This window comes from Temnothorax nylanderi, unplaced genomic scaffold (assembly GCF_030848795.1).
Source record: "Temnothorax nylanderi isolate EJ_2023f unplaced genomic scaffold, tnyl_v1.0 TNYL_tig0033_pilon, whole genome shotgun sequence".
Classification (NCBI taxonomy): domain Eukaryota; kingdom Metazoa; phylum Arthropoda; class Insecta; order Hymenoptera; family Formicidae; genus Temnothorax; species Temnothorax nylanderi.
This window is the reverse complement of record NW_027249095.1, coordinates 715,257-729,597: the sequence shown is the minus strand read 5'-3', so window position 1 is coordinate 729,597 and position 14,341 is coordinate 715,257. Positions and strand designations below refer to the sequence as shown.

Here is a 14,341-nt window from a genome sequence, read left to right as displayed (position 1 = left end):
ATCAGGCACAGCCGAGGTATCTGCAGATTGCCCCGAAGCCCGGCCCGGCCTCTTTCCCCGCCCCCGTCAACAACCCTCGGGCTTCCCAGTTCCCCCATCTCTCCTGCCCCTATCACCCCGCGGTCGGTGGATCTCGTGCGCCACAAAATGTACGTACGTGGAGGTAATTTCTGGCCTGACCGCGTAACCAGACACAAAAAAGCGCCACGTGCATTTCCGCGCGAGGTTATTGCGGTCGCTGCAATCGATTCTTTTGCGTTTCGATAGCTACCGATTTGCATTATTTCTTTGCGGCTCTTTTTTTTTAGCGATATTAAACGAGTCTCGCAATTTACAGTTGTAACATATTGTTACACCTTATATGTTGCTTTGTATACATAATGTTAATCAAGAGTTTTAACAGTTGTTAATTGAAAGAATTGACGCAATTTTATGTATAAGACCTTTCATGCACTTTAATTTATCTACGGCTTTTATTATTTTATACAGAGTATGTATAAAATAATGTATGATATGTTTATAATATAAATTCAAATATAAATAAATTCAATATAAATAAATTCAAATATAAATTTCTAAACGCAAATTTTTAAGGCAAATATTGAAACACTAGTTTCAATTGCTTTGTTTCAAATATTAGTAATTTAAATTAATAATTAAATGCTTTATCATGATTTATCGCAATATCGCATCGTGAGAATAAGTTCGAAAAAATCGACGACGTATATTTAGTTCCACATTACCGCAAAATGAATCGTATAAATTTAAATCAGGGGTGCCGCAGGAGTGCTCGCGAAGGGTTGAGTTTTAATCATGACACTCTTTAAGTTTAGATAAGATATAAAATCTTAATCAAACACGAACTAGGACTCTAATCACCATTGCAATGGCCACGTTTTCTAAACTGTGATAAATAACCACCTTGGCTGACATTTGCGAATAGTTGGTAAAAATTAACGCGCGATTATGGGCTTTCTCGCGTCGTTATTCCCAAGGCGTCAGCGCCGACGCCATAAATCATGAGATTCTTGATCTAAGCACTTCGAGCCTAGACCGGAAGTCCGTCGAAAGTAAACCCGGAAAGATATCTACCCGTGCCATCGTTCATTTCCGGCTAACTTCCACTTGCTTGTCGCTTTCCTCTCTCGCGCGTCCCGCCTTTACCCTGGGGTTTTGCTGCGCCTTATGATGCACAGGAAGTCCTAGGAGATGTCTGCTACATTTCGACAATGTATTACTTACGCGAAGGCCCGATATAAAGAGCTTTTAACCGCATAATTAAATTCAGCGTTACGCTTTTCGAATAGCCGCTACAGGTAAAAACAATTATCTCACTTTATAAATTATTTGCATTATTCTGCTCTGCGACTTCACACATTTAAATAAAAGGGATAATAATGTATTGCTTGAACGGAAACCGCAAATTGTTATTTATTTGCGTATTTGACTATACGTTGTAAAGCTAATAGACACAATTAGGATTTGAAACGGTACGATTCATGAATTGTTTAGATTGAAAAGATCGATGTGCACACGTTCAAACCGCGCGTCCGCGCAATTTTCCAATTGAAATTACTTTTAGGAGAATTAATTATCGGACGCGAGTATGCGAACGGGCGCCGCATTATTAAAATGGCGAAAATTTTTTTCCCCTCACTCGAACGTCTGAGAAACAACATTGTGATAAAGCGAAAATGGAGGAGGGAGAAAAAATAGCGGACGACGCAATCAATGTTTGCTTACGTAGACCGCGAAAGAATTTAATTATACCGGGCGTATTTTCTTGCCGCTCTTGCGGAGTATGCGAAAGCCAGGGGGAAGAGGATAGGCTCTGTTCGGAAGGGCGCGTGGTGAATTCCATTTTCGCGTTCCCCACGAGGATGACGGTCCTCCCGCCGTTGTCGACAGCAACAGGGAGCAAAAAAAAAAGGCTTCGTGCGTTCATGTCACCTGCGTCGTTCGCCGCGATTTTACGAGGGGTAACAAGATCTATTTATTCAGCGCGCGGGTCCGAGGGGATGCAACGAGGATAATTGCGAATTCGCGTCCTCGAACAGTCGGCTGAGATTCGTGAACCGCGAAATCGCCGACGATTATCGAAAACTCATTCATTTGCAATTACTATGCAATTACTACGTGCCCTTAAATATATGATTTATTTATGTTGAGTTCAAATTGTGTGATTAGCCAGTACTGACGTAAAAATAAAGAAAAAAGATACAGGGATATATAAAAAAGTAGGCAAAAGAATTTATTTAGATATTATAGAAAGTGGAAAAAATTTCTTGAAAATTACGAACTCTTATTTTATGTAATATTATTTATATATATGTATTAACAGTTTTTGCATCTCGTATCAGTATGAAATCTTAATTCATTAAAAATTACATATGAAACCAAAGAGAATTAAAAAATGATTGTGTTTAAATACTTCCAATAATTTAAGCTCGTATTTATAATCAGATATCTACTGAACAGATATCTACAGATCTACTGAAGAATTCAATTAAGTTAGAAACCAATTTCGAGACACGTAGTTTAAATTTTAATAATGTGATTGTGCAATATTTTCTTTTATTTATATTTGTTAAATGCATATAAAAAAAATCTAAATATTACTTTTTTATATCAGCTTATATAATATTTAATCCTGGAAATATATAAAGCTATCAAAAGCAATTCTTAAAGTTTATTTTAAAAATATTTAAAAAATATAAGATAAATTAACTCAGCTATAAATTAGGTATTCACTTTTCCTGATGTTTTACAAATAATTGATTTTTATTTCACGTACTACATAATGAACAGAAATAGTACACAAAATCTTGTTCCAATCTTCATTATCAATGAGAGAAGAACAGTGAAGTTAAATAGAAATTTTACATTTTAAAAATGTATAAATGCTTGATTATTACTTAATATATTTGATAATAAAAATGCCGATTAATATTAATATTAAGATGTCATATCTTAATGACATTTTCACACACATAATGGTATCTCTTGAAAATCTAAGTTTTGTATATATCCTGATTTGCACAATAAATCAATAAATTGTACGTATTTCAAGATTAAATATTCATTATGTATACTTATTATCTCTAATTTGTTCAGCCCATCCACTTTGAGGCAATAAAATATTATATATACATCTGTTTTATTCTTATATTATTAATTTGATATATAGCATCTCATACATCTTGTGTATTTTATGGATTTATTATTCCCCCAAATTAAAAGATAATCTGTCACTCACCGATACGAGTGTCTGTGAAGTTGGCATATCATTTTCCAGCAGATCAAAAATAAAAGGGAGTTCTTGTCGCATGCAGTCGAGTTCTATAGTTCCTGATACTTTTTAGTAATAGTTCTGGTGATTTTACTTAAAAAAAAACAGTCGATCGAAAAAATGATCTGCTAACTTCCCGTAGCAGATCATTTTCTAGCACATCAAAAATAAAAAAGAGTTCTTGTCGCATGCAGTCGAGTTCTATAGTTCCTGGTACTTTTTAGTAATAGTTCTGTTGATTTTGACAAAAAAAAGTCCATTGAAAAAATTATCTGCTAGTTTTCCGAAATCTCGGAATTCCGGTTTATCTAAAATATTTTTCGAATAATTCTGAGCATACTGAAGCATTTTCTAAAGAGTTTCCGACATTGGCAATGTTGTATGATTGTTTAAAAAATTAATACCGCTCGAAAACCGAGTATTTAGAGAGAATAGGGTGATATGCTGTACAAAATATCGCAGTTTCGGTTTATCTAAAATATTTTTCGAATAGTTCTGAGCGTACTGAAGCATTTTCTACAGAGTTCCCGACACTAGCAATGTTGTATAATTTTTTTATAAATTAATACCGCCCGAAAGCCGAGTATTTAGAGAGAATAGGGTGATATGCTGTACGAAATGTCGCGAGTGTGTGAAGTTGGCACCCCTACTTTAAAATTCGATAGTTCTGATTAGAGTTCCAGCTTCTTTTCGAAGAGTATAGGAGTATTTTTATGTTTATAAAAAGAGTTCCGGCGATTAACACTATGAAAAAGGTAATTAAAAAATGGGGTGCTAACATCATACCCAACTTTAAGACCGAATAGTTCTCAATAGCTCATCTGAAGAATTTTGACGATTAGAGTTCCTGATAAAAGTAAACATTTTTTGATTTTTTTTCAAAAAACAAAAAAATGAAAGTCTGATTTTAAGCCAGAATAGTTCTAAGTAACTCATTTGATTTCTTTCGAAAAGTTCTAGAGTTCTTGATAAATAAAAAATGCCAAAACCTTAGAATTGTTTTAAAAAATCATCATCAAAACTTACGCAAATGACGTTTACGGCAGACCTTCGAAGTCGAATATCTTCTTAACTAGTGACTGGATCGTTTTCGATCATAGAAATTCCTTTCAGAATTCTTAGAGTTCTACTAAAAAACGGAACTCTTATCAGAACGTCTAGAACTTTCAAAATAATTTTTATGCGGACTTAGTCGAATTTTACGCGTTGCATCCTCGAAGTCGAATATCTTCTTAACTAGCCATTAAGAAGTTAATATATTATGTCTTGCTCAACATTTAGAAATTAAGTTAAAAGTACCAATACCCGGACATGTACCTATATCTGAACACCGTTATTATTTATAAGTATAACGCGAATTAAAATCAAAGATAAAAATATTTTTTTTGTAGTTTGAAACTTTAGTTATGGTATCCAGACGTTTATTTCCATAAATTTATATTTTTTTAAAGGTATTCAGACCTAGATACGTGTCCAGGCATTGGTACATTTACCTACTCTTAAGTGTCCGTGTATTAGTACCTTTATACCTTAATTGGATCTGAAAATTAAATAATTTCCTTCCACACGAACCGAAATAATTAATAAGGTATTTTCTTTTTACTATTATATGCAAAATAAAGATAAACTTTATATTCTACAAATTTAGGTTTTGTAATGATTAAATGTCTAATACAAAATCTAAATTTGTTCGAATTTTTATTAGAAAATTCGATAATTTGTATATGACAATTAAAATTAAATCCATATAATTAATTGCATCTTTAAGCTTATTGGTTAAATGAGTTTTGATAAATGATAGCATTTATTTTGTGTTTTTGCTAAATCTAGAATTTATTGGTACCTACAGTATATGATAATGAATAGTTTACAAAAGGGTACTTTTTAATGAAAAGTAGATTACAGCGGATATACTGAATAGTCCGAGCTTGTGAAAATATCGTTTTGTTAATAATACCACGTAAATGTAATTTTCAAAAAAGGCAAAAAAAGTGCAATAATTTCTTCGTCTGAATTATCGTTGTTGGAATATTATCGAATCATTAGAGAATCTTAATATCTTGAGTTCGATTGATCGAGATTCAGCGGAAAGGCAAATATGTATAATATATGAGAAGCTTGAAGAAGTGCAGGATGTCTCTACTGAGATTACTCGGAAAAGGAACAGACAGTATCTGAACATTTTTAACCCTTTAGGGGCCTGTGTATATAATTATGTACATAAAAAAACAAAAACAAAAACAAAGAAACAAAAAAAAACAAAAACAAAAAACTTAAAAAACTAAAAAAAACTAAAAAAACTAAAAAACTTTCATCAGAGACGTCTTTTAAGACTATCTTATAAATTATAACATTTTACTCCAACGGGATCGATGTGTGGCCACTAAAGGGTTAAACAAAGAGAAAGTTACGACAAATGGATTAACAACGCGTAATGAGTTAATATTTATTTTAACTGGCTTAGTAGATTAGTGTGATTATGGCATTTAAAATTATCACGTGAACGTTATTTGTTACCTTATATATTATCTTTTGTCAATCGTGGCAGAAAGGACAAAAGATTTATGCACGGAGAACTGAAAAACCGTAACAGTTCCTGTATTTTTGCTCGCTCTCAACTTTTAGTCTTTCTTTCAGTAACTATTACGTACTGCTACAGTAAACATTTTTGCAGTAACCAGTACGGATTTCACAGTAACTATTACGGATTCTACAGTAACGAATACAGATCGACTGTTAAGGTTTATTTCCTAATCCAGTATTGGATCAGTATTGTATCGTTCCATAACCATTACGATAAAGACCAGTAATGATTCCGGTACAATATTATAACGAAAAAAAAAACAATTTTTTCTTTTTATTTTTTAAATTGTTCTTATTTTTTTTAAATATTTTTATAGTTTAATTTGTATTCGTGGTTCCGCATATATTCTATTTTATTAATTAAAATTACGCATTTGTTTTACAATTTTTGAGAACGCATCGACGGGATTTGAACCTAAGATGTCCGGGGTCGCAACCTAACACGCTAACGCTGAGCTAATCATACGCTTGTGGTATCTATCATTATAACAATCTATATATTTCTACTCTTTATCAGTATGACAGATTTGGCTGTTATGCCACACATTTTTTTCTAAAATTGCACGTAGAAATCTTTAGATTTTTTTAATGTCTATCTATAATTCTTTTACTTAGATTTTCTTAATATAATAAAGTTATTTTTAATAAAAAATTAACATTTGTTCCTTAAAGATTCGTCATTTCTATCACGGGAATAATACAATTTGTTGTATGCATTGTTTAATGTTTTGTCGTGCCGGTGCCGGTACGTGTCGTTGCCGGAACGTGACGGTCCGTGCCGTATAGTGTGAATCAACCTTAAATCACTTACGTTCTTATTTGCACTTTATACTTTTTTTGACAATCAATCTTAACCTTTACGCACAAGAATACGCACGACAATGAAGCTGTGATTTTCCTTTCTCAGCCAACTCGTCTGAACACGTCGCGCTACTGTCAATTGTCATCGCCAGCGCTGTATTCTACAGTAACTATTCTGAATCACCTGAATCTCGATCTCTGAGGTCGCGCGATAGAACGAATACTGAGAGCCAACAGTAATGGTTACAGAATCGCACATGATTGAATAATGAAACTCCTCAGTAATTATTTATTTTTTCAGACAATATCGCTTACAATCTTAATCTTTAGATACTACTGTGTTTTTCAGCAGACATTACTTTTTTTTCAGTAAGCATCTGTGTATTGAGACTAAAAGTTGAGAATGAGCGAAAATTCAGAGATTATTACTGTTTTTTAATTCTCCGTGTGGACACATAGTTGTCTCATGTGTTGGCGCCGAACGACCGACGACACAAATAGTTCGCCTAGTTTCGGCGGTTTGCACTGGTCCCGTTTTGTGGTAGGTCACTGGTAGGCGAGAACCGGTCGTCTTAGTTCCATTCTACAACTGCACGTGATTTCGACGTTCGTTTTGAGCATTTTCGTGTTTGCCTTATACCTTACACCGACGGTGTCGGAGAAGAAACGTCAATCATCGGAGATGTTTCTTCAGGATCCAAACAACGCACTGATGCCTCTGGAACTGAATATGCAACTAGCATCGCCACTTTTCGCGCAGTCACCGATCGCTCTACAACGCAAATTAGGTGAGAGGATGAATTCAAGCGAATGGGTATTTCATCAACCCTTATTGCTGCGCGGAGTCAACGTGGAGCTGCTTAATCGAAACCTCTGGCAGCAATTTTACGAGAATAATACAGAAATGATAATTACCAAAAGCGGTCGGCGCATGTTCCCGTCCGTTCAGATAAACGTAAGCGGTTTGGAGAAACGTGAGAATTATTATGTCCTCATGGAGATAGCACCGGCCTCCGATCGCCGTCACAAGTACTGTGGATACCAGAACGGGGGCAAGAACAGCAATATGGGTAGCTGGAGTTTTACGGGGCCGGCAGAGACGCAACAGCCTTTCGGCTATAGGATTTATAAGCATCCCGAGAGTCCGGCAACGGGGAGCCACTGGATGGACAATTCGATCACCTTCAATAAATTGAAGCTCACAAACAACATCAACGACTCCAATAATAACGTGGTATTAACATCGATGCACAAATACATTCCTAGGATCTGGATAGTCCGTTGCTTCGATGCGAAGAACTACAACGAGCTCTTTACTCATCCAACCGCGTTGTTTGCTTTCAAAGAGACGGAATTTATCGCGGTGACGGCATATCAAAACGAGAACATCACAAAGTTGAAGATCAATAACAATCCATTCGCGAAGGGTTTCCGCGAGACGGGTCAGTCACAGTTCAAGCGAAAGCATCATTCGATCGATCATCAGGCCCAATCGGATTCCAGTCCCGACGAAGGGGTCTCATTGACCTACGACTCCGAATCGAATCAGCCGAACGACCCCCCCCTTAAGGATTCCAAGCCCATTAAAGCATGCGATTATCTTTTACTTTAGCCGGGGAGTCGAAGTTGGCTGGCCTTGCAACGTGGGAGAAGCGGACGCGAATCCCGCCACCGTTGCGAGTCGATCCCCGGCGCCGGGCATGCTTGAAACGCAGTGCCCGTGCACTGCGTTTGACACAGATGGATATCCATTCACGAAATAACTTATTACTATTTATTTTTATTTTAATTTGACACGGCTACGGGGGAAAGTCTCGTCGAGATCGTGGACATGTTCGGACGTGTTTTGTCCTGAATAATTTTTGAAGATTGCTGATGCAATCAGCGCCGAGTTTGGTTTGAATCTTTCGAGTCTGTATTTATTATTTTCGACTTGTTCTTGGCCGTTATGTGATCCCGAGGAGGATTAGGTGCTCTAAAATTTACAAAGAAGAAGAAAAAGGCTATTGGGGGCCACGGCTACTCGTGGCATGAGTCTCGTGCGTCAAGAGGTGTAATCGTTTCTATACCTGATAACTAGCGCCTACTCTTGAGAAGACAGCTACGCAGTCACTGGGTGTCTCCGCACTAACCGAGTCATCAATCTTGCATCGTGCGTGCAGTGCCCGAACCATCCGAGAACCCGGGCGTGAAGATTCATTTTTGACTTCTTCATATTTATTGCGTGTTGGGGAGCAAACGGATTGACAGTCGAGAGCTTCCCAGATAACCGTGCCCTTCCTTGGCTCCACAATTTACCAGCGGTACTTGGGCCCATCACTACAGGCTCTTAGAGGCGCAGTCAGATTGACGCCACTTGGTTACCGCAGAGCGCGCTGGCCAGCCGACATCAGATCTTGCGACCGAGACGTACTGAATCGGAACAGCCCCATTCCAGCGGTCCAGCGAGACCACTGGAAGGTGAGCGAATGACTTGACTGGGAGAGGCTATATATTTGCATCACCAGATCAGTAACTGACTCTGATCCCAGGCCCAAAGAGATTCGCGCAGAGAATCAAGGGCCTAAGACAGCCTGACTTCTCCGATACAATACGACAGTGCTCGCACCAGCGTAGTTTTCAGGCCAATTGAATCTTTGGATTCTAACACGTATTCGCCACTTTTTTCGCTTTCCTTTCTGCCACGATTTACAAAAGGTAGTAGTCTTGCCACTGTTCGCAACGCGGACTCAATATGTCGTTAATTTAACTAAAACAATGTTAATTTAATTATTAATTTGACTAATCTATGGAGTTAAAATAACATTCCTTGTGTTAAAATAATAAATTTTGACACACATTAAAAAGAATTAAAAAGAACAAAATGTTATTTAACTCAAGGTATTGGTTTAAATTTTATTTTTTAATATTTAATAGCGTAGAGACAACTATAGTGTAACTATACCATTTTTGATTTATATAGAGTATATAGACTAATGATTATATGTATTGAATACTTTGTAATTAATTGTCATTGCAAGCCGTTTTATCATACACTGTAAATCCAAGTGTGTTATTTCTACACACAAACGTTTAAAAATGACACATTTGACTGAAGCTCGTTTTACATGTTTTGTTGCGTGTTAAATCAACACGTTTAACCGTATTAATATGTTCAACTGTGTTAAATGGCATCATTCAAAACGACAAGAAATGTGTAAGAAGAGCTTTAGTTAAAATAACACACTTGGATTTGCAGTGAATTAGCCGTATAGAAAAAAAATTTCTCATTATTTCATAAAATTATACATTCCTTTTTTAAATGAAAGAAAGTTACGCACGTTGCACGTAACATTCTTCAACTTTTTAATACGCCACCATGAATGTCTGTACTCGATGCAATAAATTATGCGTTTTACTCGTTGATGTTGTTTACGATAATCTTATCGTTGCATCTTTAATCGATTATACGCGTATATATCGATGCTGCGAGATTTATATCAATATTACTCGTATAATGAACTCCCTCAGTGAATATATCTCTGATTTAAGGTCGATTTAGACATAACCGTGCCGTGTCCGTACCGTTTACGGACAGAAAGATTTAGGCTCGTTTCACACGTAGGTATCCGGCACCGGACTACCGATGCCGGGTATCCGATCGATTTTCTTTGTTTTCACAATTCGGCTATCGGACAAACGTGTAAATGCTCCCATATTAATCCATACACTTCGCGATCGGATACACGGCGTCAGTAGTCCAGTGTCGGATACGTGTGAAACGGGGCTTAGTCGAATTTTATCCGTTGCATCTTCGAATATTTTCTTAACTATAGTGGCCGGATCGCCACTAGTTAATGGTAGAGTTGCAGGCGTTTTGATCGGAGTTTTAAGAAGATATTCGACTTCGAAGGTCTGCCGTGAATGTTATTTGCGTTTTGATGATAATGTTTTAAACAATTCTAAGGTTTTGCAGTTTTTTACTTATCAGGAACTCTAGAACTTTTCGAAAGGAATCAAATGAGCTACTTAGAACTATTCTGACTTTAAATCAAACTTTTCTTTTTTTGTTTTTTGAAAAAAAAATTTTTTTTTCTTTTATCAGGAACTCTAGTACTCGTCAAAATGCTTCAGATGAGCTATTCAGAACTATTCGAAAAATATTTTAGATAAACCGGAACTGCGACATTTCGTACAGCATATCACCCTATTCTCTCTAAATACTCGGCTTTCGAGCGGTATTAATTTATTTAAAAAATCATACAACATTGCTAGTGTCGGGAACTCTTTAGAAAGTGCTTCAGTATGCTCAGAACTATTCGAAAAATATTTTAAATAAACCGGAACTCCGAGATTTCGGAAAACTAGCAGATAATTTTTTCAATGGACTTTTTTTTGGCAAAATCAACAGAACTATTATTAAAAAGTATCAGGGACTATAGAACTCGACTGCATGCGACAAGAACTCTTTTTTATTTTTGATCTGCTAGGAAATGATATGCCAACTTTACAGACATCCGATACGATGCGCAGCAGCGGAGTGTAGTTACGTTGCAAGCTGCGTTGAACTGTAACATACAAAGAAAAACCGAAATTATAGCAGCGCTGAAGATAATTAATATTTACAAATTGTAGCGCTCATTAATAATAATATGCAATTTATTTCTACAAGTAGTAAGTAAAAAAATAACGTTTACTCACCATACGTAGTTGATCAGCCGTCGCCCGATGCTTCCCCGGACCTCCTCCTCTCAGGTTCCTTGGCTGCAGTCACGCAACACTCACTGGCGAAAATACAATTAATTAGGATCGCGCGCGCATTAATTATTAAAAGACGATAATCGCACGATACTTTAAATGGCACTCACGACGTATGCGACGCGTATTTTATTATTTTATTAAAAATAATGCGAGAAAAATACGATTGCACATAGTTACGATGCGCCGTTTCTTTTATAGCTGCCTTCTAAGTTAACAACCTAAGATTAGCTTCCTTAACTAACGATTAGTTTTCGCGCTTTCCATCTAGAAATGAGCAGATCACATTCAAACCGACGAAAAGTTCGAAGCACGATGCGAAAAGCACAGTCAAACAAATGATTAACATCGATGAACATCGCGAAACGAAATAATTTACAACTCTCATTCTTTATAGCTCTACTGCCTACCTCAAATAAAATAATTCGCGCGAAATAACGCTTCGTTGATTACCCGTCCCTTCAATACGAAGTTTATAAGCCATTAATTGCGTGAATTAATCGATCGCGCGCGAATTAACGATTGCTAATTGTTCGTAGGGGATGATCGCATTTTTCCTGGCACTTGTTACGATCGCGTTTACGAGGGGTAATGACGACTCGGAGTGAGGCACGCTGCATACCGGCCTGAGTCTCGCTGTACGAATAAACAAGATGACCGTGCGTTATATGTATACGCCGCGAGTATACCGAGTGATAAATTTTTGCAGCTATTTTTCCACAAAAATATTCAATGCATTGCAAAATAAACGTACGCCGAATATGTTATTTTTCTTGCATCTAAAAGGAATTGTTAATAAGGAATAGTGCCATGCGGTTATTTGAACATTCGATTCATTACTATACCGTTCTTCGTTTGGAAATGGGCAAATTTATATTTTATTTAGGCTGCGGTCCACTTGACGCTACAAATACTTCGGAGCGTTCTTCTTCTCCTTCTTTCTTCATTGAAAGAAAAGAGAAGAGGAATGCTTCGAAGCATTTGTAGCGTCAAGTGGACCGCAGCCTTAAACGATGAAAAGTGCAAAGAGCGATGCGACATGTTCAAATTTAAGCAGCATTACAAAAACGATCGTCCGTGAATATCGCGAAAATAATGTATTAATTCTCATTCCTTATCGATTTCTACTTGAAGCGTATAAATTACGCGAAATGTCAGCTGCGACGAGAATTACCTCGACACATCTTTAATAGCGAAAGTCGACTAATCGCGCTGATAACCGCACAACGTTTAGAAATGATTGTATCTTTCTGTATCTATCTTCCTGTCGCGATTGCGTATATATCGCGTCGTAATAATGCGACGATACACGGAGCGGCTCGTGATACTGCCTACCAGCTCGAATATCGGCGTACGAATGATAGCGCGGCGACCTTCTGTAAACACGACCCGCCGTACGCCGCAAACAAGCGCCAAGGCCGCGCGCCAGCGCGCGTAACCGTTATCGTTTCAAAACATTTGATGCCTTACAAAATAAAATTTGTAACCGATTATTCTACCGTTCGTGCGTCGCTCGCGCACTTGTCGCGAGACACTACCATGTCTCTTGATTCTTTACATTTCGATAAATGATCTGTTATCGCACATTTTGCATCGTTTTCTAAACACTGATTTAGGCATCGCCTAGAACTTTTTCGTGTTAGTTTTTCAAATAAGTGGTGATCATTTTCTTCTTATATCACCACACACAAATGTGACGTAACAAATATTAATTAGATTTTAAAGATCTATTCAATCAATTTATTAATAAAGAACAACACGGAAAAAAAAGATTAGCTACTGTAGCTAAAATAAGTCGTAAAATAGGGATAACTAACATTTTTTGCAGCGAGAACAAAAGGTTTTGCTACTATTGCTAAACTTTAGCTCTCGCTGCAAAAAATATAGCTCTTGCTGCAAAAAAATTAGTTATCCCTATTTTACGACTAAATTTAGCTAAATTTTTTTCCGTGAACTAATGATTGTTAATAGCGTAAATAGTATTTATCTTTACAAGACGCCAATATTATTCTGATTTTTCATAGCCTATTCATCCATATATGTTTATTGATAACTTGGTCAATCAAATCAATTAATTAAAATTTAATAAATATTTTATCATACATACCTATATGTAATATTGCGGGGAGAGATTCTGCAACAATTCCCTACAATATTTTTATTTTGAATGGTTTATATTGAACGTGATTATTCCATTTCTTTAACTGACAATGAGTACTGACGCATATTAAGATATGAAATTTTATTCTGTCTATCTTACGTGATACAAAATTGATACGAAATTCAACTAACGACTATTAAATGCGAGCTTTGTTGACCCGCGTCGCGAAAATTCTGGCGGAGAATAATTCACTGTCGCGACGGGGAAGACACGGGATTTTTCATTCGGAGTTCGACTTAGCGACCGTAATGTCATGTCAAATGGAAGGATCGCTCTCCCTTGGTTCTCCGCCCCACAAAGAAAACAGTAAAGGGTGACTCGACCAACTCGGCGGGGTCTTGCGTCATAATCGTCGGTGATGCTTTAAGCCCACGGAAAAAAATATTCCGTTCGTGCAACCGAATTTCGGTTGTGGCAACCGAAATTTTCTGTTCCCTGGGAACCAGACAAAAACTCGGTTGTAGCAACGTATATAGGAACCATAATGACGATTCGTGCTACCGAGTTATTTGGTTGTTAGAAATATGGTTTCCGTCATCTGTGCAATTAATTTCGTGCTGTTCATACTAAAAATAAAATATAAAACGTCATACAAGCAACAGATTATATATTTATCAATTTATATTGTACAAAATATATAAACACACACGAACTTATATTGTAGCTTATACTACTTATTTAAGAGAGAGAGAGAGAGAGAGATTTAAACTGTAAATAATATGTAATATGATTATAAATATTTAATTATGTTGTACATAATTAATCTCTAT

General features: G+C 36.5%; 1 protein-coding gene and 1 long non-coding RNA gene across 2 annotated transcripts; one reads left to right on the top strand and one right to left on the bottom strand.

The window, feature by feature from the left end:
- Window positions 1–7,294: 7,294 nt before the first annotated feature.
- On the top strand, window positions 7,295–9,588 carry LOC139770818 (T-box protein 2-like). Its single transcript, XM_071703038.1, has one exon. It carries the CDS (start codon window positions 7,356–7,358, stop codon window positions 8,283–8,285), a length of 930 nt encoding a protein of 309 aa, XP_071559139.1. The 5' UTR covers window positions 7,295–7,355; the 3' UTR covers window positions 8,286–9,588.
- A 1,518-nt stretch (window positions 9,589–11,106) lies between these two features.
- On the bottom strand, window positions 11,107–12,307 carry LOC139770871 (uncharacterized). Its single transcript, XR_011717837.1, has 2 exons — window positions 11,354–12,307; window positions 11,107–11,220 (listed from the first exon to the last, which is right to left on the bottom strand). It is a non-coding gene; the product is annotated as an uncharacterized lncRNA (long non-coding RNA).
- Window positions 12,308–14,341: the final 2,034 nt, after the last annotated feature.

What these genes read in the sequence shown, in the direction of transcription:
- LOC139770818 (XM_071703038.1), top strand. Translation starts at nt 7,356, where the DNA reads ATGTTTCTTCAGGATCCAAACAACGCACTGATGCCTCTGGAACTGAAT.